This window comes from Heloderma suspectum, chromosome 2, assembly GCF_057233095.1.
Source record: "Heloderma suspectum isolate Gila_16-S chromosome 2, 16-S_ref, whole genome shotgun sequence".
Taxonomy (NCBI): domain Eukaryota; kingdom Metazoa; phylum Chordata; class Lepidosauria; order Squamata; family Helodermatidae; genus Heloderma; species Heloderma suspectum.
This window is the reverse complement of record NC_139459.1, coordinates 1,257,185-1,282,252: the sequence shown is the minus strand read 5'-3', so window position 1 is coordinate 1,282,252 and position 25,068 is coordinate 1,257,185. Positions and strand designations below refer to the sequence as shown.

General features: G+C 57.5%; 1 protein-coding gene across 2 annotated transcripts in view; it reads right to left on the bottom strand.

Annotated features, from left to right (window-relative positions):
• Positions 1 to 365: 365 nt before the first annotated feature.
• The window catches only part of NPR2 (natriuretic peptide receptor 2), a 52,719-nt gene continuing 28,016 nt past the window's right edge, over positions 366 to 25,068 (bottom strand). Inside the window, exons 3-22 of one of the 2 annotated variants that reach the window (XM_084832683.1) lie at positions 22,509 to 22,622; positions 13,425 to 13,560; positions 13,211 to 13,305; positions 12,860 to 12,986; positions 12,204 to 12,288; positions 10,743 to 10,863; positions 10,465 to 10,539; positions 10,274 to 10,351; positions 9,872 to 9,976; positions 9,583 to 9,654; positions 9,015 to 9,174; positions 8,599 to 8,760; positions 7,416 to 7,584; positions 5,563 to 5,709; positions 5,252 to 5,375; positions 2,638 to 2,706; positions 2,317 to 2,491; positions 2,093 to 2,191; positions 1,758 to 1,849; positions 366 to 961 (exon numbers count right to left, since the gene is read on the bottom strand). In XM_084832683.1, coding sequence (XP_084688809.1) covers positions 902 to 961; positions 1,758 to 1,849; positions 2,093 to 2,191; positions 2,317 to 2,491; positions 2,638 to 2,706; positions 5,252 to 5,375; positions 5,563 to 5,709; positions 7,416 to 7,584; positions 8,599 to 8,760; positions 9,015 to 9,174; positions 9,583 to 9,654; positions 9,872 to 9,976; positions 10,274 to 10,351; positions 10,465 to 10,539; positions 10,743 to 10,863; positions 12,204 to 12,288; positions 12,860 to 12,986; positions 13,211 to 13,305; positions 13,425 to 13,560; positions 22,509 to 22,622 — 2,265 coding nt within the window. In that variant the 3' untranslated portion in view covers positions 366 to 901. The remainder of the gene's footprint in view (positions 962 to 1,757; positions 1,850 to 2,092; positions 2,192 to 2,316; positions 2,492 to 2,637; positions 2,707 to 5,251; positions 5,376 to 5,562; positions 5,710 to 7,415; positions 7,585 to 8,598; positions 8,761 to 9,014; positions 9,175 to 9,582; positions 9,655 to 9,871; positions 9,977 to 10,273; positions 10,352 to 10,464; positions 10,540 to 10,742; positions 10,864 to 12,203; positions 12,289 to 12,859; positions 12,987 to 13,210; positions 13,306 to 13,424; positions 13,561 to 22,508; positions 22,623 to 25,068) is intronic. The other variant, XM_084832685.1, reaches the window with a different exon arrangement.

The following is a 25,068-nucleotide window of genomic DNA, read 5'->3' as shown; positions in this document are numbered from 1 at the left end:
CTACCCTAAGCTCTAACCCTGGAAAGGGCCCCAGTGGCAGGCTGGGATGGCCCAGCTCCAACGGCCCATGCTGGGGGGGGGGGTGACTAACAGCTGCTCGCTTCCAGTGGGCGGGAGGTGGGAATTTGAGGGGAACCAACCCGCCCACTGCCACCCCCATGGTCAGCTAAGTCTGCTGCTTAATCGTGACAGCAGCTGAAAGCCCAGCAGCCCCCTGCGGCGTTTTCCAGAAGCGTGCTCTGCACCCTCCTCCAGGAGCTAGTGGCGCCCAGCACCACCACGGCCAAAGGGAGCAACTTGCAGGGCAGCTGGAGCCCTTTGAGGGGGCCGCTGCTCCATGGCCTCGGGCACAAACACAACAGCTGCTCCAGGTTAAAAAGTCTGTATTTCAACAAAATATTTTGCACTATGTCTGGATGTCTGTATTTACACCTGGAAGGGGAAAGGAGGGCGGGGCAGCTGCATGAGTGATGCGGGGAGGCGAGCTCAGCCAGCTGAGCTGTGGAGCAGCCGGGGTCAGGCTGCAGCCAGGCCCCCAGCTGGGCGGGCTGTGTGTGAGTGGCCTGGGCTCAGCCTCGCTCCGGTGGAGGCAGGGTGTGCGTCTTCTGGGCTCCTGCAGGCCCGCTGCCAGCCGGTGCTTGTGATCTGGGCAGGGGGCTGTTGCTGTGCCGGGGAGACGTTGTGGTCCAGCGCAGCGAGAGGCTGTGGCCTCCACCCAGGCGGGCCCAGCACCTCTCTAGATGGGCGTCACCTGCCCCTGCTGGTCCATCCTCTCTCTCTCCCCCTCTCCCTCCGATTGCTGGGGGACCCGTATTGCTCCAAGGCATCTGTGGCTCTTGGTGGGAGGCGCTGCTGCCCTGTACCCAAAGTGGGAGGAGTCACAGGAGGGGGAGGAGCTGCATCAGATGACAGCACGGTTCTTCTCGCCCAGCAGCCAGTACGTCCGCATCTTCCCCTTGCCCTGCCATGGGGGAAAATGATCAGTGCTCCAGTGGGCTCACAGTCCCCATGAGAGCTGCCAGCCGCCTCCCTGTCCAGCAGAAATGGCCCTTGCTCTCTGCGCCTCTCCCACAGAGTCCCATCAAGGCAGCACCAACACCCACACTTCCCCATTCCCTTCCTTGGTGGGAGCCCACAGCGCGTGCCATATGGCAGAGGTCCCTGACCTCTTTGGACCCATGAGCACATCTAGGAATTTGAGAAATTGCTGTGGGCACCACCACAAGAGAGCTGCCATGGAGGATGTGGCTAGTCAAATGAAAGCTAAAGAGGGGTGGGGGGGAGAAATAGGCTGCGGGTGGGAGGAGCAAGGCAGCAGGGGCGGGGGAGAAAGAGCAAGGCCAGACGTTAGGACGGGAGAGAAAGACGGCTGCCCTAACCCTTCCAAGGTTTTTCTTCAAGCAATTTGTGTGAAGGGGCGGGGGGGGGTAGGTTTGTGGGCACCACTGAAGTCCTGCAGGGGCCCTGCTGCCCATGGGTGCTGTGTGGGGCCCTGCCACGTGGGGCTTGCTCATGGAGAAGGCTTCTGGTCAAGACGGCTGCGTGGGCCCTGCACTCTTGGACGCAGGACGCCTCTGCAGAAGGGCGTGCCCTCATGCCCTGCTGGTGGGCTTCCCAGTGGCAAGTAGCGGGGTACAAGCCAAGTAAATGTGGTTGAATGCTGTGGGAAACAGGATGCTGAAGGTTCCCTTGGGTCTGATCCAGCATTGTTCTTCTCACACTCCTCCCCTCGTAGCAGATTAGGAGGTGGGCCCCACCTTCATCTCCACGTCTCCCCTCAGATCCAGCTCAAAGCAGCTGAACTCGTCCAAGATCTCCTTGGTGGTGGAGGAGACGTGGATCTTCAAGGCTGCAAGAAAGCAGGCAGCGGAGGGTCAGTTCCTGCAGAGAGCCCCCCACACACACACCTCAAAACAGGGGTGGAGGCTTCTTTGCATAGAGGGCATATGAAGCTGGCTGGGCCAGGGAAGAGATGCCACCCCACCGGGGGCATTTGAGGGCAGCATCCCTGAAGGCTGTGCTGGTGGCTGGAACACCCCGTGGGGTGGTGAGTGCTGCAGGAATGCCAACAAGGCAAGAGAAGGTGGCTCACCCTCGCCATTGGACTCCATGCGTGATGCTGTGTTGACAGTGTCCCCAAAGAGGCAGTAGCGCGGCATCTTGAGGCCCACCACCCCAGCGCACACGGGCCCTGTGGGGAGAGGAAGGAGGGAGTGGTCACCTGGGGAATGCCCCCTGCCCCTGAATGGAACTCTCCAGGGTGGGCCAGGCAGCCCCATTGGAGCGGCTGGTGCTTCCTGCTTCTTTCGGACTCACCTGAGTGGATGCCAATGCGCAGCCGCAGCTGTTCATTGGGCCGGTGCTGAATGCGGAACGTTCTTACCGCCTCGAGGAGGGCGAGTGCCATGCGAACGATCTCATGGGCGTGCAGCTTGCCGTTCCGGACGGGCAGACCAGACACCACCATGTAGGCATCGCCAATTGTCTCCACCTGTGGGTTGAGCCCTGTGAGGCAGTGGCATGCGCTGGCTCAGGCCAGCTTCTACTGAGCAGTAGCACGGTCTCATCCTGGCTCCAGCCAGGGTGGGGCATGCCTGGTAGCCAACATGCATGACCCACAACAAAGTGTATGCTCACCTTGTAGACATCAAAGTTATCAATGATGGCATCAAAGCAGGTGTAGAGATCATTGAGGAGAGTCACCACCTGGGGCAGGGGGGAGAAGACAGTTGGCTACAGAATTGGACTCAGTGCTTATCAATGGGATCTTCTCCAACTGGGGGGAGGTGAGCGGGGTAGCGCAGGGCTCAGTCCTGAGCCCAGTGCTCTTCCACATTTGCATTAATGACTTGGAGGAGGAGGTGCAGGGAATGCTCATCACATTTGCAGATGACACAAAATTGGGTAGGATAGCTAATACTTTGGAAGACAGAAACAAAATTCAAAGGGATCTGGATAGACTGGAGCGCTGGGCAGAAAACAACAGAATGACATTGAATAGGGAGAAATGCCAAGTTCTGCACCTAGGAAAAAGAAACCAAATGCACACTTACAAGTTGGGGGATACGTGGCTCAACAACATTGCAAGCGAGAAGGATCTTGGAATTGTAGACCACAAGCTGAATATGAGCCAACTATGATGTGGCTGCAAAAAGGGCCAATGCTCTTTTGGGCTGTGTTAATAGAAGTATAGCTTCCAAATCTCATGAAGTACTAGTTCCCCTCTCCTCAGCACTGGTTTGGCCTCATCTGGAGTACTGTTCTGGGCATCACACTTGAAGAAGGATGTAGACAAATTGGAGAGGATTCAGAGGAGGGCAAGGAAGATGCTCAAGGGATTAGAAACAAAGCCCTATGAGGAGAGACTGAAAGAACTGGGCATGTTTAGCCTTGAGAAAAGAAGACTGAGGGGAGATAGGATAGTGCTCTTCAAGTACTTGAAAGGTCACAGAGAAGAAGGCCAGGATCTCTTCTTGATCATCCCAGAGTGCAGGACACGGAATCATGGGCTCAAGTGACACGAAGCCAGTTTCCGGCTGAATATCGGGAAAAACCTCCTGACTGTTAGAGCAATACGACCATGGAACCAATTCCCTCGGGAGGTGGTGGGCTCTCCCACTCTGGAGGCGTTCAAGACGAGGCTGGACAGCCATCTGTCAGGGATGCTCTGACTTGGATTCCTGCACTGAGCAGGGGGTTGCACTCGATGGTCTTGTAGGCCCCTTCCAACCCTACTATGATTCTGACAGGTGAGTTGGCTGGGGCTGTTGATTGGGGAGCTTAAGGTAAGAGGCATAGGCAAAGAGGATCTCCTTGGGGAAAGAGGGCTGCTTCACACATGCATAGGTACCACTCCATTTTGTGCCTTGCAGCTTAATGTAGGCATGTGCTTTTAGCTGTTGTGCATGAGGTGCTTTGAAGCCTCTTTCTCTGCTGTTTGATGCTTGTTGGCCCTTTCACACATGCAAATTGTATCACATTGTAGTTACCAAGTGACAAGCAGGCATATCTGAACGAAGCCTTGAGATGCTGCTGCAGGTGCCAGAGAACCTCGCACCTTCAGGGTTTGGGGTGAGAAATCGGTGTGGGACCCTGATCCTGATTGGGAGCGCATGCTAAATTCGGACCCTGTTTGTCTTTCCGTTTAACATGAAAGCAGCTCAAGACCACTTTTAAAAAGACGTGCCTAGTATAATATGAAGTTTGACCCTCACAAATTGCCATTCATTTGTTGAGTTTGGGTTGTTTCAGCCGGGGTGGTTGTCAAAAGGTGGGCAGGCATTGTTGGGCACCAGCTGAGGGCCCACACCACTGCAGGGGCCCACCGACAAGAGCCCCCTGGCACTGCTCCTCTTCACCATTGCAACCTGCCTGTTCAGCTGCCTCTTCTGGCCCAGACAACAGGGGCAGTGAGAAGAAGGAGCAAGAGATGCCCCAAGCGTACTTGCTCACTGATGCTCTTCCTGCCAAGCAAGCAAGCGGTAGAAATGACGCGAGCGTGGACAAGGTGCAGTAGCAGCTGGGGACCATGGTAGTGAGAAGGTCGACTCCTGGAGGAGGAGGAGGCCCCTTGAGGGTGCTTTGCCCATGGACCCTCAAAAACCTGGAGCTGGGACTGGGCTTGGCCCGCTATTCTGCATTTTAAAAATGTGGAGAAGTAACTGGCAAATGTCTGTAGACCCAGGTGCAAATGTGAGATGCCTCAACATCAGAGAAAATTCAGGAGCTTTGCAAGATGCCAGCTTCATCCTGGCATCCCAACTGATGTGCTTTTCTAGCTACCAAAATAGCTTGCTTTCAGGGTTTGGGTTTTGAAAAAGAAGCCATATCACAGCTGCTCAGGAAACGAGGGCTCCCCTGCCCCATCCCCAGTAATAGCATATTCATCCTGGACTTTGTCTGCTCTGGTCACTGGAGGAGGAAGCCCTTCAGTCTGCCCACTGCTATCCAGGTAAGCTGAAGTGAGTGACAAAATCCACATGGCTCAGGCCAAAGAAACGGAAATGCCTACCTCGAACATGCTTCCAGTCAGGCCGCCTTCTGCTAGCCCCACCTGACCTGCTCAAGACCAGACTACAAATGCCTGGAATCAGGTGCCCAGGTAGCGCGCTCTAGGAAGACGCGAGGGCTGGGTGGGGTGGGGCCAAGACCCCAGCCCAAGGATGACCCCCCCACGGGCTGGCCACACCATTGCAGCCAGCCTGGTGGGCCACCCCCCATGGCTCAGTCTGGCCCTGCTTGCCACAGTGACCTGCATGGGGGTGCTTTCTGCCGACAAGGAGGTGAAGCCCACGATGTCGCTGAAGTAGATGGTGACGCAGTCAAAAGCTTCCGCCTGCACCGTCTCGCCGCGCTTCAGCTGCTCAGCCACTGAGCTGGGGAAGAGGAGGGGGCAGTGAGTTGCTGGGCCGTCTGCCGGCACCTACCATCCCAGGGTGTGCTGGGAGGGGTACTGAGGAGGGTGGGTCCGCTGCAGAGATGGCCCCCTCCCCCATTACACCAGGCAGGCAGCGGCAAGTGCCCACCTGGGTCAGTGTATCCCCCCCCCCCAAGACAACTCACTGGGGGAGGATCTGATAGAGCAGGGCCTCTGCCTTGCGCTTCTCCTCCAGGTAGGCCTGGGTGCGCTCCTCGACCAGCTTCTCCAGGTTGTTGGCATACTGCTCCATGCGTGACAGCAGGTTATCCAGGATGCTGGTGCTGCCCTCCCTGTGGAGGAGGAAGGAATGTCGGGGGGTGGCAGCAGTGCAAGATGGTTGTCCCAGGACAGCCACTGCGATGCAGAGAGCGGGAGGAAAAGGTGCACCCCATACTGGAGCATTTCAGCCCCTGGCTGATCCTGCCTGAAAGGCCCAGCGTCAGGGGTCATAGAATAGCAGGGTTGGAAGGGGCCTACAAGGCCATCGACCCTACAAGGGCCCCTCATCAGCAGGCAAGGGGGGGGCTGTGTGCACCTGGCCGCTCCCCGCTTGGTGTGCAATGGCTTCGCAGGCTCCCCCAGGAGCGTGCGGGGCTGGCCACGCTGGGCCAGCCCCTCACCCACCGCCACTGCCTGAGCTAGCTCCTCTCTCTTTAGGAAGGGCAACACTGTTTTGCAGCAGTGATCTCTGGGGCTGGGGGACACGGCGCCCTCCCAGATTATGTGATGAGGTCTCCAGCTAAGGTTGAGGTGAGGGCACCTCTGCCCTTCCGACCCAGAGTGAATTTCTGCTACGAGGCAAGGAAGGGTCGGACTCCCCCATCACACACACCAATTTCGCCTTTAAGTTCACGTTTCTGTTTACTTTTGATTCAGTGTTTATGTCAAGTACTGCGCATCCATTTAGAGGGGAGCTGCGTTACGGGCTTTTCACTGACGCAGAGGTCAAGGCACAAATAAATCGTCCCGAAGTGGCAGCCCCCCGCCCCCGCGGGCAGTGAGATGAGCTGCCTCGCCAGCGGTGGCCCATACCCTGGGAGAGGGAGGGGGCACGCTAGCCGTCTTAGGCAGGGGCTGGAAGTGTTCTTCTCCATACAGCCTAAACCCCTTCATAGGAATAATCCCCAGGCCACAGTCGAAGAACATGTCCTGTGTTTGCACGTGGCTGAGGCATTACATACAAAATCCAAAGAGGGGTAGGGCGTTGCCATGTGGAATGTGTTTCTCTTTCTCGGACACAACCCCCTTTAAAACTGTAGTTCTTTTTTACTTGTGAGTGATACCACGGGCAGAATTTCTCAACAACTGAGTGCCGGGGCCACACAGAAATAATGGTTCATGGGCTGACGTGTCCTTGATGCAAAGGAGAGGAGAAAGATGCGATGGTCCAGTCCGGTGTAACTTGCCATATTGTCATCCAAGAGGCTGGTCTGCAGCAGGTGTCAGAAGGTCTCCCTGCATTTCCGGGCCCTGACAAGTTGGTCAGTGGTGGGCAAAAGACACTCTACACATGTTCAAGAAACTCACTCCCTTTTGATCCTTTCTCAAGTTGTAGACAGGCCTGACATGGAAAAGAAATTCTGGAACAACCCTGGCAGGATCCAACAAGCTGCCATATCCCCAGTCAGATTGACTGTCTCTAGGCCAAGAGGATCCACTTTGACCGGAGAGGCTTTTCAGCGTCTCAGGTAGGCAAGACCCTTTCCCCTCACCTGCAATCAGTGCCTGCTGACAAGATGCTGCTGCCAGGAACTGCAGCCAGGCCCTTCCGCACGCAAAGCGGCTGCTTCGCTGCTGGGCTGGGGCCCATTGCCACCCTTGCATTTGCATGTGGAAATGCAACCAGTTCACAAAAGTGTTCAGAACTGCCCACCTGGGCAGCTCCCCTTCTGTGTGGGTGGGTGGAGACAGCATCTCTGCCCCAAAGGCTGCCCACGCCAAGAGCGGCCCACCCTGCCGCCCCTGCCCGGCATCCCCCCCTGCCTCCAGCGCTCACCTGTTGAAGCGCCGGACAAAGATCTTGATCTGCGCAAAGTCTGGCCGCTCGGTCAGGTCCTGGGCCCAACAACGCTCCATCAGGACAGCCAACTCCTCGCTGTGCAGCCGCGTGTCGATGGTGGGTCGGAAGAAGGGCCTTTGGCTGTTGCGCACCTTCTGCACAATCTCTGTGAGGGGAGGTGGGTGTGGGGTGCACAGGCATGAATGCACAGTGTGGTGGAATGGAGGCACAGCTGGCTGGCGAGAGACAGCGATGGGGTGGGATGAGGACATGAGCGTCCTGGGGTGGCGGAAGGAGATGCGAGGGGACCGGGAAGACAGACACAAAAGGGGAGGCATCATCACTGGACGGCCAACAGCACACGCATCGCATGTGATCACCATCGAGCGGCACCAGCCAGCAGCGTGATCATGCCTGCACTGGAGAGGCGCCTGCATTTCTTTTCCTGAGCTGTGAGCTCAAGACCCCGATTCAGGTAGCACATCTGCAGCAACACTGTGAAGAGTGGGGTGGGCGCGGGCCCTGCTCCTCTTGGGCCATTTCCCCTGACCAGAAGCACTTGCATGCCCTCCAGCCCCTCTTGTTGATGGGAAGGGGGAGCCCATGGAGAGACCCGTGCCCCTGATGCAGCCACAGCCCACACCTGCTCCTGCGGAAGAGCTGTGCAAGCTGCCCCTTCCCATGAGTCCTGACAGGGCATGTAGAGGAGACCCCCCCCCCAACATCCTCTTCCACCAATTCCTGGGTAAAGTTCCCCTCGGTCTGCTGGACCAAGGCTGAGCCCAAACAGACACATGCAAGAGCGTGTCTGCTGATTTGCTGCGCATGATGCCTGCTGGGTTTGGAAGTGCAACTGACATTGTCCCCCTGCCTGTCACGTGGGCGCTGTGACTGCACGAGGGAGATGCCTTGTCTGGTTATGATTCTAAGGGTCTCTCTAGGGAACCACACAAGAGTGGAGAATCCTTCTCCAGAGAGCTCCTGTCACGTCCAGCCTGGCCATGGGCTGGAGTCGAGGAGGAGCGAGGGGGTGTGTCTCTGCTTAAGCCAGCCAGGGGAGGACACCAGCTTGGCCAGAGCAGGCAAAGGCCAGGGTTGCGTAAGCCCAGCAGACTGCTCCAGTGCCAGCCTCCCGACGTGGGCCCCCCGCTGTGTTCCCCGGGTCCACTCTCCTCCTCACCCTTGGGGCTGAGGTCCATGCCCTCGATATAGAAGGCCCCATTGCGCAGCGCAATCTCCTGGAGGATGATCCCAAAGCTGTATACGTCGGCTTTTTGCATAGCGAGTGGGGACAAAACCAGGTGGCCCTTTTGCAGCAGCTCTGGTGCTGTCCACAGCTTCTCTAGGAGGAGAAGTCCAGAAGAGGGGGAGAGGGGGGTCAGAAGGAGATCCTTGGGCTCAGTCTCTCCCCTCCCCACCGGCAGTCCACACAGCCCTCTTCAAACAGTGGTGTGAGTGTGTGTGTGCGAGGGGGGTCTCAGTGCTGCGGTGTGGTCCTTGCTCTTCCAGGGGTAGGAGTGGAGAAGGCGCGTGCTGATCAGGAGAGCGGGGCAGGCCAGGAGCCGCTGCCACTGCGCGCGCGCGTGTGTGACTCACTGGCATAGAGCGCGTGGCTGCCCTCGCTCTCGCTGCTTTGCCGGAAGCTGCCCAGGCCATAGTCCGTGATCTTGAGCACAAAGCGGCTGTCCACCACACAATTGGAGGACTTCAGGCTGCCGTGGAAGCCGATGATGCTGTTGTGCAGGAAGGCCATGCCCTGTGCGGGAGGGGGAGAGGGCCACAGCTGAGGAGGGGGAAGAGGGGCTTCCGAGGCAGGGGGTCGCCTGCTGGCTGGAGGGCTGGGCAGCGGAGGGTGGGGGGCCTGGAGAAGGCCGCAGCAGAGGAGCCCTGGGCTGGGGCCGCTGAGCCTTGTGGGGGAGGAGGGCGCTGCAGCGTCGGCCGTCTCAGGAGCAGCAGCGGCCCGAGGAGCCCGGGAGTTGTGCTGCCTGTGAGGCCAGGCCTGGGCTGGCGTTCTCCCAGGCCAGCTTGGGAAGCGCCCATCCCTGCTGGGGCTAACCTGGAGCACCCCTTTCCAGGCCAGGATCTGAGGTGGAGAGGAGCCCCCTTTCCCTGACCGACAGAGAGCATCTGAGCACAGATGGCTCATAGGCTCACAGGCCCTCACCTTGACAATGTCGTTGATGAGTGAGTAGCGGAACATCCAGTCCAGGTTGATGCTTTCGTTCTCCAGGATGTCCTGGGGGTGGGGGCAGAGGGGTGGTCAGGCCCTGGCCCTGGTTGACGCTGACCCCGGGTCCCGGCCACAGCCGCTGCTGTCCACACCGGGCAGCCAGAGGTGGCAGCCGATGCCGCTTCCTTGCCAATGTGCCCCAGCAGCAGCCACACAGGCCCTGTGGGTGATGGGGAGATGCCACTCTGACTCCTGCGCCACAAAGGGGCAGCTACGTCCTCACCTGCAAGCTGCCACGGGGGCAGTACTCGGTCACGATGCAGATGTTGGGTGGGTCGATGCAGGCCCCAATGAACCGTGTCAGGTGGTTGAACTGGATGTCTCGCATCTGGAGCCAAGCAAGCAACAGAGAGCCCATCAGGCCAGCATCCTTCTGAGATGGCCACAGGAGTGGCCACGGAAGGGGAGATGCTTGGGCAGGGTGGGATTTGGAGTCGGGGGACGCACTGAGCATATGTGATCTGTGTTTGCATTCTGGGATGCTGTCGCCCCCCCTGCACGTGCGCAGATGAGCTGCCCTGGTGGATCAGCAGAGTTCCACCACAGGCGGTCGCAGAGGCCACAAGCCCACCATCTGTGGCACCCAAACCCCCTCCTGCTTAACCTCCCCCCTCCCAATACATACGTGCTTTAGTTCGAAGAGCACCTGCCTCGTCAGCTCAATCCGCTTCTTATTGACATGTTTGATGGCCACAACGTTTCCCTGGAAGGCAAAAGCCAGGTTGGAAGGGGAGCAGGATGGAAGAAGGGGCGTCATGGCCCCCTGCCTTGCCTCCCGAAGAGCCCCAAAGAGGTGCAGAGAAAGCAGAGGCTCACCTTGAAGAGTCCCGTGTTGGCAAAAATCTGGTATTTGCCATGTGCCGTCATCAGGGAGCCATAACTGGACCCTCGCTGGCGGGGGGGGGGGGGAGACAGAAAGTCATACTGTGGCCTGGCAGCCTCCAAAGTGGCAAGGGGCTTGGGGCAGCTGCCAAGGCCAGGACAGAATGGCTGGAGGGGCAGGGGGCCTGGATGGGAAGAGAGCGGGAGGCCTGCAGTGCCTGATGGCAGCCAGAGGTCTCTGGGGCCTCCCGAGGGGAGCCAACAGTACCCACCAGAGACAGGGTGAGGCGGCTGCCAGCCCCCTTGTAGTAGCGCTCGGAGCTCCCAAACTGCAGCTCCTCCCAGCGGATGCGCCACAGCATGCTGGCCAACTCCTTCTCCAGCATGAGCTTCCTAGAGAAAGCGAGGGGGGGGGGGAGTCAGACTGAGGCCCACTTGATCCAGTACCCTTTCCCCAAACCTCATTTCGGGAAACCAACAAGCAGGGCAGAGGGTGATGGGCATGTGTCCCCCCCCCCGATGCTTTGCCCTGGCTCCTGTGCCCAGAGGTAGATGCCTCTGAAGATGGAGGTGGCACCAGGGGCCCTGGCCAAGCGCCACACCAGACCTCTCCTCCAGCAATGCTGCCTTCTCGTCCTGTTTAGGAACCTGCCCAGCAAGAGGCCATTGCCACCTCTCCTGCAAGAGAAGCCCCAAGGGGGGCTGCGGGACCCTTCCTTGGTGCCCACCACAGTACTCTGCTCCTGGCTCTCTCAGCCGCCTCCTGCAAGCAGGCCGCCCCGGTGCTCCGAGGCACTGCCTCCAGCCACGGGTGGTGCGCCGTCCCCTGCCCGCCATGAGGCACCCGCAGGGGCTCTGGTCACATGGCGCTTATTTTTATTATTATTTATTGCATTTATACCCCGCCTTTTTTTCCTCTTGCAAGGCACCCAAGGCGACTTACGTTATCCTCCTTCTCTCCATTTTATCCTCACAACAACAACCCTGTGAGATGGGTTGGGCTGAGAGTCTGTGACTGGCCCAAAGTCACCCAGTGAGCTTCCATGGCCGAGTGGGGACTAGAACCCGGATCTCCCAGCTCCCAGTCCAACACTCTTGCCACTACGCCACACTGGCAGGCGCTTGGGAGGCGCCTGCCTGGCAGTGCCACCATCTGGCCCAAGCAGAGCTGGTGTTCGGCCCTGCTGAAAGAGAGGCAGCCATGCTTCACTGGTGACCTTTCACTGGGGATCTCCTTACCCCCACCTCAGAAGCCCTGACGCATGCCTGGTTGTGGCTGCTTGGTGGAAATGTAAAGGCACTCTACACTTGCTCCGAGCCCCACACAGATTCCAGGGCTGAAGAGGGGCAGGGCTGAGCCTTGACTCAGACCGGGCTTCTCCCCAGCCTTGGATCGTGCTGCGTGGAGCGGGGCAGGAGGGCGCGGCGGGCCGATCCTTGCGCTGCGGAGAAGGACCAGGACAGGAGGGTGCTTGTGTGTGGAGCAGGTTCGAGGCACCGGTGACAGCTGGCGGCAGCAGAGTCCTGAGCAATGCCAGGTGGGTACAGGATCAAGCAGTTGCCCCGCTGCCCTGCCTGGCTGGGGGTCGGCCCTGGCTGGCTCCAGGAGCTGCCCTGCAGCCTCCAAGTGTGGGAGCATCCTGGCTGTCCCACGGCTGCCTTCCTGTCACCCACTCCTCGGTGCCCCCCCCAGCGGGTCTAGCCAGGGAGGCTCCTGCCTGTGGGGCACCTACCTGAAGATCAGGAAGCTGGAAACCCCAAACATGATGAAGGTGAGCCCAGCGCCCAGCGCCACAATGGCCAGTGTGTTGAGCGGGCCTGCAAGAAGCACCAGAGTTGCAGGAGCGAGTGGGGGCGGGAGTGGCGGCATCCTTTTGCACTGTCCAACAATGGCACCCCCACCCCTGCACGGGTCTTGGGCATCTGAAGCGGCACAGCCTGGCATACCTGGGGCCGGGGTGGTGGTGCTGTGGAGCAGTTTCCCTAGATGCCCCTCCCTTGAACCCCTTCCCAGCAGACCAGAAACAGCACAGAAGCAGAGGGGGGCAGGAGACAGAGTGGCGAGAGAAGAGGCTGCCCTGAAGGGGGGGGGCATCCATCTCAACTGGGCCCTGCTTCGCTTTGGCCCACTGTTGAATCGCTGAAATACAGGCGGGAGGGATTTGCCCGCTGACTAGCCCTGAAGGCCAGCTGAGACCAGAAAGAGGAGAACCAGCTGGCCTCATCCAGAAGTGCTCCAGCTGTGGGGGGGCGCTTCTGTGTGCGGGTTCTGAACCACACCCAGGGAGGCAAGACGTGCATGTGCCCCCCCCCCCGCTTTCACCCAGGGGCTGGTTATGGGGCAGCAAGACGGGGGCCCGGCAGCCCTTCCTCCTGCAGATGCACCCACTTTTCTCACAGGAGGGGTCGTCCACGTCGAAGCAGGGCGGGTTATCGAGCGGTGGCCCCCCCTTCACCCAGCGGATGGGCCCCAGCCAGTCCATCTGCTTCTCCGACCCCACGTAGTGTCCTACCACCTGTGGGGAGAGGGGGCGGGGGCGGGTCACGCGGCCAGAGCGCCCCTCCCTCCCGGGGACGCGCCCGGCGCTCTCGCGCGCGCACCCAGCGCCCCGTCAACCCGGCGCGGGCGGAGCCCCCCCGCCCCCCCGGCCAGGGGCCCCCTCGGCAGCCTGCCCGGCCGCCCGGCCCACGAAGAGCCCCGAGGGGCCGCCCGGCCGCCGCCCGGCCGCCCCTCCCGCACCTGGTACTCGCCGCGCCGCGCGTCTGCCATGGCCCACAGGTCGAAGTCCGCGTCGCGGTCGTTGTTGTCGTCCATGCTCACGGTCCCGGTGACGCCTGGGGGAGCGTGCAGCTGAGGCGCCGGGGCGGGGCGGGGGAGGCAGCCGCCCCGCCCGCTCCCCGCGACGGGCCCCGCCCCGCCCCGCAGCAGCCCGCGCCGCCCCGCGCGCCCGTACCGCGGAAGCGCCGGCCCTTCATCTTCTCCAGAATGCGGGCGGTGTCGCGCTTGGTCCCGCCTTCGGCGAGCGTCTCGTTCAGGGCCGTGGCGTACAGCAGCAGCCCGTCGTGGAAGCAGCCGGCCACCAGGTTCTTCTGTCGGGGCCAGAGGGGAGGGGAGGGGGCGGCGGTCAAGGCGCGGCGGGGGGCGCAGGCTGCCCCCTCCGCGGGAGGCCTCGGCGGGCCAGCTGCCCTCGGGCAGACCAGCGCCCGCCCCTCAGAGGCGCCTCCACACCAAGGCATTTTATTTACTTATTTATTCGTTGCATTTGTACCCCGCCTTTTTCCTCTTGCGAGGCACCCAAGGCGGCTTCCATTCTCCTCCTCCTCTCCATTTCATCCTCACAACAACAACCCTGGCTGAGAGTCTGTGACCGGCCCAAGGTCACCCAGTGAGCTTCCGTGGCCGAGTGGGGCCTAGAGCCCGGATCGCCCAGCCCCCAGTCCAGCACTCCTGCCGCTACGCCCGCTGGCTTGGCCTCGCCGCTCCAGCAGGGGCTGGGCCAGAAGCCTGGAGCCAAGCGGGCCTCATCGGCCTCGCCTCGCCTCCCGCCGGACCCGGCTTCAGCAGCGCCTGCAGGGAGCACGGGCGCCGGTTCCCTCGGGCGCCGCCCTTTCAGACAGTCGTGTCCGCCGACGGCCTCCGCGCAGCCACCGCGGGCGTCAGGGGCCCCGGAGAGGGCCACGCCCTGAGCCCAGGCACAGGTTCGGCCGGCTGTGGCAAGCGGCCCCTGGGCCCGCACCTCCCACCGGATTCCTCAGCAGAGGCTTCACAGCAGGGAGCCCGAGCAGGGCTCCCGGGCCAGCGACCCTCAGTCTCCTCTCTGCCGGCGCCTCGCGTTGCCCCTGCCTCCGAGGCGGCGCTGGGGCAACAGATGGCGGGTGGGGCTCGCCTGCGAGGCCCGTCAGGCAGAGAGAGAGCAACTGGCCACCCCTGGCTGGCTGGGGATGTGAGCCTGGCGCTGGCTGGTGACCCCTGAGCTGCCTCGCCTTGTTCCTCCTCCTCTCCTGGCAGCCCCCGGGAAGCTGCACAGAAGGCAGGCGGGGGAGGAGGGAGGAAGCCTGGGAGCAGGAACAGCAGTGCCCGCGGGGGGTGGGGGGTGGGAGGGAGGTGGTTTCCTGTCGGTACAGAGGGGCCCAGCCAGGGCTCTGAGGAGGGGCCCTCGGCCCCTTCCCCCATCTTGGGGCAGCATTCATTACCCCCACCCACCTTGGGGGCGTGGGAAAGGGGATGCCCAGGTCCTTGGCCCACCCCCTAGATAAGGCTTTGCCACACGGGAGGCAACTGTGCTCCTCCCTACGCAAAGACCCTCTTTGGAGGAGGCCGCGGCTCCATCGTGGCCTCCCTTGGGCAGCCAGCTGATCTCTATCGAGCGCACGACATCCTTTCCCACATCAGCACTCTCGGTATCGCCCCTCCTCTCCAGCCCCCTCCCCACAACAGCCCCCTCCCAAGCCCTCTCCCAACTAGCTTGTGCCCATTCTGTGATTACTTACTGGTCACATGCTGGGAAGCGCTCAGGAGCATCCAGATCTACCAGCAAACCACCCTTCACCCAAACATGCCAGTAACCAAGAGCTGTGAGATGGGGGGCTCCTGAACCCCAACATGCAGCCAGGACAAGGTGCAGGAAGGAGCAAGCCCCCTTCACAAGGCTTGCGAGCAGCTCTTCTCTGCAAGCTGGACGTCAAGGAGCCAGAGAGGGCAGAGGCAGATCTGGGCTCAGGTCACCTGTCCCTGGGACTTGGCGGATGACGGCTGCCACTCTCTCCCTGCACACCAGGCACACCAGGGTCCTCGGAAGAGCATCTCGCCAGCTGTGGGCAGAGAAGAACTGCACCCTGCTGGACCAAGGGGAGGAAGATGGCAGGCGGGCTCCAGTGCAAAGCGATGCGCTTCGGGGCAGACCGATCCAAACTGCCTGGAAGCTGATGGGCTGCACTGGCACCGGCCACGGCAGGAGGAGCCGCTGGGTCAGCATCCGGAAAGAAGTGGCTGGCAGAGCATGCAGGGGCTTGCGATTTCTGAGGAACATCTGGCTGGCCACTCTTGGAGACAGGAGGCTGGGCAGATGGGCCTTGGTCTGACCCAGCGGGGCAGGCCTCTCTCAGGCCACGCTGCACACCAACAGTACTGTGCAAAGCTAGACAGGCCAGCTCTGGCGGACGTGGTGGGGGGCTCCAGCACAACACGGAGGTGGGGCACGGGCAGAACCAGCAGGGAGGGGGATGTGGAAGCAGGGCTCTGTGGGAGAATGGGAGGGGTGGGGCTGGGGGGTGGAGAGATGGCCATGCTGACGGGAGGGCCGGCTGCAGAACACAGGCTGTGCGCGTGGACGCCTCCGGCTCTGGTCTCTGAGATTGCTGGCCAAAGGGATCTTCTGGCGTAGTGCTGTGCTTGAGGCCTCTCTCTACTTCTTCCCCACACCATGCATAATCTCATAAACCTCTGTCACCTCACGCTCACCCTTAGCTGCCTTTTCCCCTGGTTCCCCGCCCTCGACCCCAAACACTTGAGACTTTCCTCGGAGGGGAGGTTTAATAATTCTGTGTGTTCACAACCTCAGTTTGAGATAAATTACTTAAGCCATACTGACTTTGGAAATGCCATCATGTTCTGTTTCAGAAAATTTGATAATATTGCAATGTTAACAACATTAAAATTAAAAATATATGAAAGCCGTAGCCCGAGGATCACCAGGGCTGCAGTCCTAGGCACACTTGTCGGGAGGCAAGCACCACCAAATTAAGTGGGGCTCACTTCTGAGTGAGCCTGCTTGGCATCACCATTCATGGGATTTTCATGAGCCGATACTTTGCTGGCCAGCAAGAGCGCAACGCGATGGACTGAGGTGGCAGCAGCTGCCATGTTCCACCCCAGCCAGGCCTCCCGAATGGTGACTGACAGCCCTTTCTGTAGATTTATCACCCAGGGATGGCTGTATCCCATCGAGTCTCTCCATTCCGCAAGGACACGCGCCGCATGTTGTATGGAAGTCAGCCTCGTTTAGCACCAAGAAGCCTTCCAGCACCCTCACCTAAGTTTGGAGGCATCTATATTCAGCGTGCAAGCACCCATCCACTGAGTCCCTCTTGACATGGTGTTTTCAGCATGTGTTTTTTTATACCCTATGACTCTCCTCTGTCTCTATTTTTATTAACTTTTGTCTTCTGTTTGACGTAGCACGTTTAGATCCCTGCCCCTAAGGGGACCAGATGCTTCTCGGCTCTGGTTGGGCTCCCCACAGAAGTCAGTTTAAAGGCTGCTCTGCAGCCCTTTAGCTGTTAAGTGCTAGCAGTCTGGACCCACTGCAGTTCAGCCCTTCTCTTTTGTCCAGGCTCAGCTCATCCTAGAATGTTCCCCAGGGCCGAAATAATCTGAACCCTTCCTCCCACACCACCCTTGCATCGACACACGGAGACCCCTCATTTCTGCCTGCCTTGCTGGCCCTGGAAGTGGAACATGTATGAGAATAACAAAGCGCTTTGTGGCACCTTCAGAGACTAACGCATTGTCATGGCATAAGCTGCAGCTGGCAAGTGATTGCAGATATCGGGCTGGAAGATGAGCAAGTGAAAGAACCCCTGATGGTTGAGATGATGGGAGTCAGTCATGAGGGAAACGTCTTGCCAGGGTAGAGATGGGGGCAGAGATTGCACCTGGCTCTTCCACAGGGTCTGTATCTCCATTATGTGGTCTGTTGCTGCCGGTTAGTAGCAGTTTTAGGTCAGGGAGCTGCCAGCGATGCCCTCCTGCATTCCACGCAGGACAAACGGGCCAGTCCCTATGCAAAGGGATAAATGGACCCAAAACTGACATCAGAAATGGCAATACTCGGAAACCAGTCGGGGAATCGGTCAGCCTCCCAGGCCACACCAACCTGGTTCATACAACGCAACAGCCTGTGGGCTGTGGGGGCGAGCAGAAGAGAGCAGGCATGCTGCCTCCAGCGCGCCTGCCCCTCCCACTTGTACTCAGCAGCCCACAAGCAGCTCCGTCGTGGGTTGTTCAGCATGTTGTCCAGACCAGACTGCAGGATTGTTTCGGGGCTAAGCAACCCAGGCCATGACCCATGGCTTGTTGTTGGGTTAACTGCTGAGTCTGGGTTTGGACAACCCACTAGGCAACCTACAACAGAGCCGCTCATGGGTTGCAGAGAAGACATGGCGGGTGCGCTGCAGGCAGTGAGCATGCTCTCTCCCACCCATCCCCAACAGCCCATGGATTGTTTAACTCATGGACTGTCACGTCGTCCAAACCGGCCTTCAAGAATTACCTTGAGGTGGCCATTCTTGAAAAAAGGATTTCAACAGCTGCCACCTGCAGATCAGGAAACAGCTGATCTACAATTAGAATCATAGAATAGTAGGGTGGGAAGGGGCCTACAAGGCCATCGAGTCCAACCCCCTGCTCAGTGCAGGAATCCAAGTCAGAGCATCCCTGACAGGTGGCTGTCCAGCCTCGTCTTGAACGCCTCCGGTGAGGGAGAGCCCACCACCTCCCTAGGGAATTGGTTCCATTGTCGTATTGCTCCAAGAGTCAGGAGGTTTTTCCTGATGTTCAGCCGGAATCTGGCTTCCTGTCACTTGAGCCCATTATTCCGTGTCCTGCACTCTGGGATGACCAAGGAGAGATGCTGGCCTTCCTCTCTGGGACAACCTTTCAAGTACTTGAAGAGCGCTACCCTATCTCCCCTCAGTCTTCTCTTCTCAAGGCTAAACATACCCAGTTCTTTCAGTCTCTCCTCACAGGGCTTTGTTTCCAGTCCCCTGATCATCTTTGTTGCCCTCCTCTGAACCCTCTCCAGCTTGTCTGCATCCTTCTTCAAGTGCGGTGCCCAGAACTGGACACAGTACTCCAGATGAGGCCTAACCAGTGCTGAGTAGAGGGGGATTAGTACTTCCCGGGATTTGGAAGCTATGCTTCTATGAATGCTGCCCAAAAGAGCATTGGCCTTTTTTGCAGCCACATCACATGGTTGGCTCATATTCAGTTTGTGATCGGCAACTATTCCAAGATCCTTCTTGCTTGTAGTGTTGTTGAGCCACATATCCCCCATCTTGTAACTGTGCATTTGGTTTCTTTTTCCTAGGTGCAGAACTTGGCATTTCTCCCTATGAAATGTCATTCTGTTGTTTTCTGCCCAGCACTCCAGTCTATCCAGATCATTTTGAATTTTGTTTCTGTCTTCCAAAGTATTAGCTATCCCGCCCAATTTTGTGTCATCTGCAAATTGGATCAGCATTCCCTGCACCTCCTCCTCCAAGTCATTAATACAAATGTTGAAGAGCACTGGGCCCAGGACTGAGCCCTGCGGTACCCCGCTCGTTACCTCTCCCCAGTTTGAGAAGGTCCCATTGATAAGCACTCTTTGAGTCCGATTCTGTAGCCAACTGTGGATCCACCGGATCGTTGTTTCCTCTAGCCCACTTTGAGCTAGTTTGCTCATCAGGATATCATGGGGCACTTTGTCGAAAGCTTTGCTGAAGTCGAGGTATATGATGTCCACAGCATTCCCACAGTCCACAAGGGAGGTTACTTGATCAAAGAATGAGCTCAGATTTGTCTGGCAGGAGATGTTCATCAAGATGCTCAAGTCTGACCTCCTGTGGCTTGAATAGGGGACAAGCATTTGTATTGTACTGTATGTGCTAAGCAGCCCACCAATGCAAGGATATCTGTGTTATCACCCAACAACGGTTTTGCAAATGGCCAGTATAAGTAAGGGAATTACCACTGTCTGTAATCTTTGCATTTCAGTTCCCTCTGACCTCACTGTTTGCAAACACATATGTGTGTGCATGTGTGCGTATATATATACACACACACTTGAAACTCAGATAACATCTGGTGAACTGGACTATGATCCATGAGAGCTGATGCCATAATCAATTAGTTAGTTCTCAAGGGGTCACAAGACTCTTTGCTGACTTTGTGCTGCAACAGACTAACACGGCTGCTGCTCTGGACATTTCTGAGAATGTGTCCTTGGATGTCTTGGACTTTGACATCCCATCAGCAACCTAAATGTGCCTTCCAGTACCACATGACCACATTTCCCAATGTGGATGGTGCCCCCTCCCTCAATCAGCCTATGTTAACAGCGTGTGATGCCCACGACCTTTGAATTGGGCAGGCAAGTGACCCTGGTGTCCAGAAACCCATCACACATAAACACATGCTCCTAATGAAAATCTCCCCCTCCAGAGGGCTTCCAGCCTCCACCCCCAGAAGGTTCCACAAAAACCAGCAGGATGGATTTCCATGGAAATGCATTTAAGACTGAAGTGTAAATAAAACATCTGGATGGCAGTCCCGGCAATCAGCCTAAAAGCTGTTGGTTTTCCTGCCCTCCAGTAAGTTGTCTGGCTGTTCTTTGGACTCAGCTGTATCACTAGTCATTGTTTACCCTGATGGCAGAGAGTTCCATGGGTCAGCTGCAGATATATGGGAAATGGCTCCTTTTGTAGGCATTAAACCCCCTGAGTATTCATTTACAAGGGACTTTGAATCATAGAATCACAGAATAGTAGGTTTGAAAGGGGCCTATAAGACCATCGAGTCCAACCCCCTGCTCAGTGCAGGAATCCAAGTCAGAGCATCCCTGACAGATGGCTGTCCAGCCTCGTCTTGAATGCCTCCAGTGTGGGAGAGCCCACCACCTCCCCAGGCAATGGGTTCCATTGTCGTATCGCTCTAACAGGAAGTTTTTCCTGATGTTCAGCCAGAATCTGGCTTCCTGTCGCTTGAGCCCATGATTCTGCGTCCTGCACTCTGGGATGATGGAGAAGAGATCCTGGCCTTCCTCTCTGGGACAGCCCTTCAAGGACTTGAAGAGCGCTATCCTGTCTCCCCTCAGTCTTCCTCAAATGGGCCTTAGCCAAGAGCATCAAGGGCTCTCCTGGTGACTTTGCCCCCATGCTCACAAGGCCAAGTCCCACTCTAGCTGGGGACATGTCTGGCCATCCCAGAAGGGGGCAGGTGTGCCCAGATCTCAATTCAGGCAGCTGCACCTTGAACTGGTTCACACTGCAGGTTCACAGTTGATATCTGTCTGCCACCCCAATCCCTCACCTGCAGCCAAGCAACCCCACCTGGTGGGCCCCAGACACCATTCCTGAGGAACCTGGCCCTTCGGTCACTTCTGGGGAACATCAAGAGACATTGCAGAGAAACACCAATCTGCTACAGTTGTGGGAGCTCACAGGCAAATGGAGCAGAGCACTGGTTGGCCAGAACTGGACACCTGTGATATCGGTCAAGATCACCTTCTGGTCTTCAAAGAAGAATAACTATGGCTCACCCTTTTATTCTCATGGTGACTAACACAGATTAAGATCCTTCCATTGCCCAGAAATACTGCCAATATAAAAACACAGGGAGGTGCCTTCCACCGAGTCAAACCCCCACGGTCCATCTAGCCCAGTACTGTTGACACAGTACTGGCAGCAGCGGCTCTCCAGGGTTTCAGGCCGGAGTCTTTCCTAGCCCTACCTGGAGGTGCTACTGGGGATCGAATCTGGGACGGTCTGCGTGCAAAGTGTGTGCTCTGCCACTGAGCCACAGCCCCTCCCCAAAATCTGTCATTGCCCCACTCCTTCAAGAGAATGGCTATGGGGTAACACACACATTTAGAGGGATTTGCATTATGCAGCCAAACAGACTCCTGGTGAGAGGAAGGACACATAACGACCGTCAGCCCGCTTCTGAGTCACCCAACCCAGAGAGTGTCCACCACTGGCCTTGCTACCTGTTTCCTGGCCAGGAGAGGCCCACAAAGTAGCGTATAAGGATAAAGTCCATACACGGTGTAAACAAATAAAGTCAGAAGCCACTGTCCAGATAGGACCACCAGGCAGACCAGCAGCAGCCTGCTCCCGTGAGAGTCTGTCCCAAAAGTCTCCCCAGAGGCTGATCAGCCCCCTGGGCAGAGGGAGGGAGGGAGGGGCAGCCGGCTGAGCTGCCCTCCACGGTGTGTTCCGAAGAGGGGGCGCTGGCCGCCGTGGGGGAAGCCCTCTGGCCAGTTGCTACCTGTGACACTGCAGATTGCAGGGCCACCACACAAGGCCCCCTCTGTTGAGTCTTAAGGCATGTGGTGGGAGGAGGAAGTCCCTCTGATTATCCAGGGGCCAGACCATCGAGGGCAAGGTCGCGACCAGCACTGCGGACAGGACCCGGAAACCCATGGGTAGCCAGGGCAGTTGCTTGAGAAACAGAGGCCCTCTTGGCCAATGTCAGTTGGCAATCAGGCCACTGCATTCTGGACCAGAGGCAGCCCCAGGTTGACTTCACTGCAGTAGTCTAGTCTAGAGGTTTCCAGGATATGCACTGCAGTGGCTCAGTCCACATTTTCCTGAAGTGGATGTGGCTGATATCTCACCTGAAGTCATACAAAGGCCCTCTCGGCCACAGCTGCCACCTCCGGGTCAAGGAGCAAAGCCAGAGAGGCCATGGTGGGGGTGGAGATCTGCTCCTCTCAGGGAAACTATGGTGGAGCCCCTGCTGGGCTGATGAAGCAGAGGTGGGATGGCCTCCCCCCTCTGTGGATGCAGCCTCACCACCCCTTTCTCAGCAGCCTTTAAACACACCATGCAGGCAGGTCAAGCAAAAGCGGATTTAGGAAATGGGCAGAGAGATCTAGGCTGGAATCACATTGGGCGGATGCACAAGGGTTACCCGGGGAAAAACACCACCACCACCATCATCCTATGTCACACTTGGTGCTCCAAGCCAGCACCAGGTGAGGAGAGTCTCACCCTGGCTTATCAAGGCAATCCTTCCCTGGAGGCTGCCTCCTGGGTCAGCTGTCTCCCTGGACCATCACTCCCTGCAGTTTTCCTCTGCAGGTGTCACCCTGGGAATCTCCCATGCACAGTTCGCTGTTGCCCATTTGTAAAGGTGATGGGAGATTCCAAAGACGCCCCCGACCCTGTTCCCCAGGAAAGATATCTGACCCAGGAATGTGGTCTTCCCTGTCCCTTGGAAGGCACCCGCAACAGGAGAGTGGGGGTGGGGGAAGCAAGCAGATCAGTGGGGGACTTACCAGTGAGTCATTGAGCTCCACCTGAAAGTCCCTCCGGGCACGCAGGATCAGTTGGCTCTGGAAATGCCGGTATTCTGGGTTTTGGGGCTCATGGTAGGTGATCACCAGCACCGTCTGCAGCAAAAGCAAAAGGCTGTGAGGACGTGGGGAGAGCTGGTGCCTATGTGCCAGATGTGGGCCACCCTAAGACAGGCAGCAGGGCAGGCATTCCACAAGACCCACGGCTCCGACAAGGGGTCCCCTGAGGAGAAGATGCAGGGGGGAGAAGGCCAGCAGCTCTGCCTTGTCAGTGTCTCTTTTCCTCCCCGCAGCTACTGCTGAAACCGTGGCTATCCCTAAAGCAGATTCTCTCCCCTCCCGCCCTCCTCTCTGCTCTGTGGCAAAATGCTGCCTGCACCCCTCTGGCTCTCCTCCTTGCCTGCTCTTTGCCCTGCGAAGCACCTCCTCCCCCACAAAGCTCAAGACCTTGCAAAGCCCACCTCCAGCTCCCCTTAAACATACCTCCATCCTCAGCCCTGCCAAAACATCCAGCACTCAGCTCTAGAAAGGCCTGACAGCAGCCCTGCAAAGTGGGAGTGAGGCAGCGGCGGAGGACCCCTTTCCAAGGGGACACTGGGTTTCTGCCAAAGGTGCTCCCTTGTGGCAGAGGGGTGAGCACAGTGTCCTCCTCAGAGCCAGGGCCAGTTCTAGCCCTGCGTGGCCTCCCCATGTCATAGAACCATAGAATAGTAGGGTTGGAAGGGGCCCACAAGGCCATCGTGTCCAAGCCCCTGCTCAATACAGGAATCCAAGTCAGAGCATCCCTGACAGATGGCTGTCCAGCCTCGTCTTCCAACGCCTCCAATCTGGGCGAGCCCACCACCTCCCTATTGAATTGGTTCCACTGTCATGTTGCTCTAACAGTCAGGAGGTTTTTCCTAATGTTCAGCCGGAATCTGGCTTCCCAGTTCTTTCAGTCTCACTTCACAGGGCTTTGTTTCCAGTCCCCTGATCATCTTTGTTGCCCTCCTCTGAACCGTCTCCACACTTTGTCTGCATCCTTCTTCAAGTGCGGTGCCCAGAACTGGACACAGTACTCCAGATGAGGCCTAACCAGTGCTGAGTAGAGGGGAACTAGTACTTCCCAGGATTTGGAAGCTATGCGTCTATGAATGCAGCCCAAAAGAGCATTGGCCTTTTTTGCAGCCACATCACATGGTTGGCTCATATTCAGCTTGTGGTCTACAACAATTCGAAGATGCTTCTCGCTTGTAGTGTGGTTGAGCCACATATCCCCCATCTTGTAACTGTGCATTTGGTTTCTTTTTCCTAGGAGCAGAACTTGGCATTTCTCCCTATTAAATGTCATTCTGTTGTTTTCTGCCCAGTGCTCCAGTCTATCCAGATCACTTTGAATTTTCTTTCTGTCTTCCAAAGTGTTAGCTATCCCACCCAATTTGGTGTCATCTGCAAATTTGATCAGCATTCCCTGCACCTCCTCCTGGAAGTCATTAATACAAATGTGGAAGAGCACTGGGCCCAGGACTGAGCCCTGCGCTACCCCACTTGTTACCTCCCCCCAGTTGGAGAAGATCCCATTGATAAGCACTCTTTGAGTCCGATTCTGTAGCCAACTGTGGATCCACTGGATCATTGTTTCATCAAGCCCACTTTGAGCTCGTTTGCTCATCAGGATATCATGGGGCGCTTTGTCGAAAGCTTTGCTGAAGTCGAGGTATATGATGTCTACATCATTCCCATGGTCCTCAAGGGAGGTGACTTGATCAAAAAATGAGATCAGATTCATCTGGCAGGACTTGTTTTTGACAAATCCATGTTGGCTTCGAGTAATCACTGCACTGTTGTCAAGGTGCTTCCAGATGGATTGCTTTATCACCTGCTCCAGAATTTTCCCAGGGATTGATGTCAGACTGACTGGTCTGTAGTTCCCAGCTTCCTCCTTTTTACCCTTTTTGAAGATGGGGACAACATTAGCCCCCCTCCAGTCATCTGGCACTTCCCCCGTCCTCCATGATTTCTCAAAGAGAACAGACAGCGGTTCTGAGAGTTCTTCTGCCAGTTCCTTTATGACTCTAGGATGCAGCTCATCTGGCCCTGGAGATTTGAACTCATTTAAAGTAATTAGGTGTTCCTTGACCATATGCCTATTGATCTCAAGCTGCAATCCTGCCCCTTCAGCCTGTACTTCGCTTTTGCCAGGGGGGTCATAGACCCTGTTTTGGAAGAAAACTGAGCCAAAGTAGGAATTGAGCACCTCTGCCTTTTCTTTGTCATCTGTTATCATTTTGCCATCCTTATTTAATAGCTGAACCACCATTTCTTTCCTCTGCCTTTTACTATGCACGTAGCTGAAGAAAGCCTTTTTGTTGCTTTCAGCATCCCTCGCTAACCTCAGCTCGTTCTCAGCTTTAGCCTTCCTGACGCCATCCCTGCCTGTACTCTTCCTTTGTTACTTGGCCTTCTTTCCACTTCCTATATGTGTCCTTTTTTGTTTTCAGGTCATCCCTAAGCTTTTTGTGAAGCCACATTGGCTTCTTCTGTTGTCTTCCACCTTTTCTTC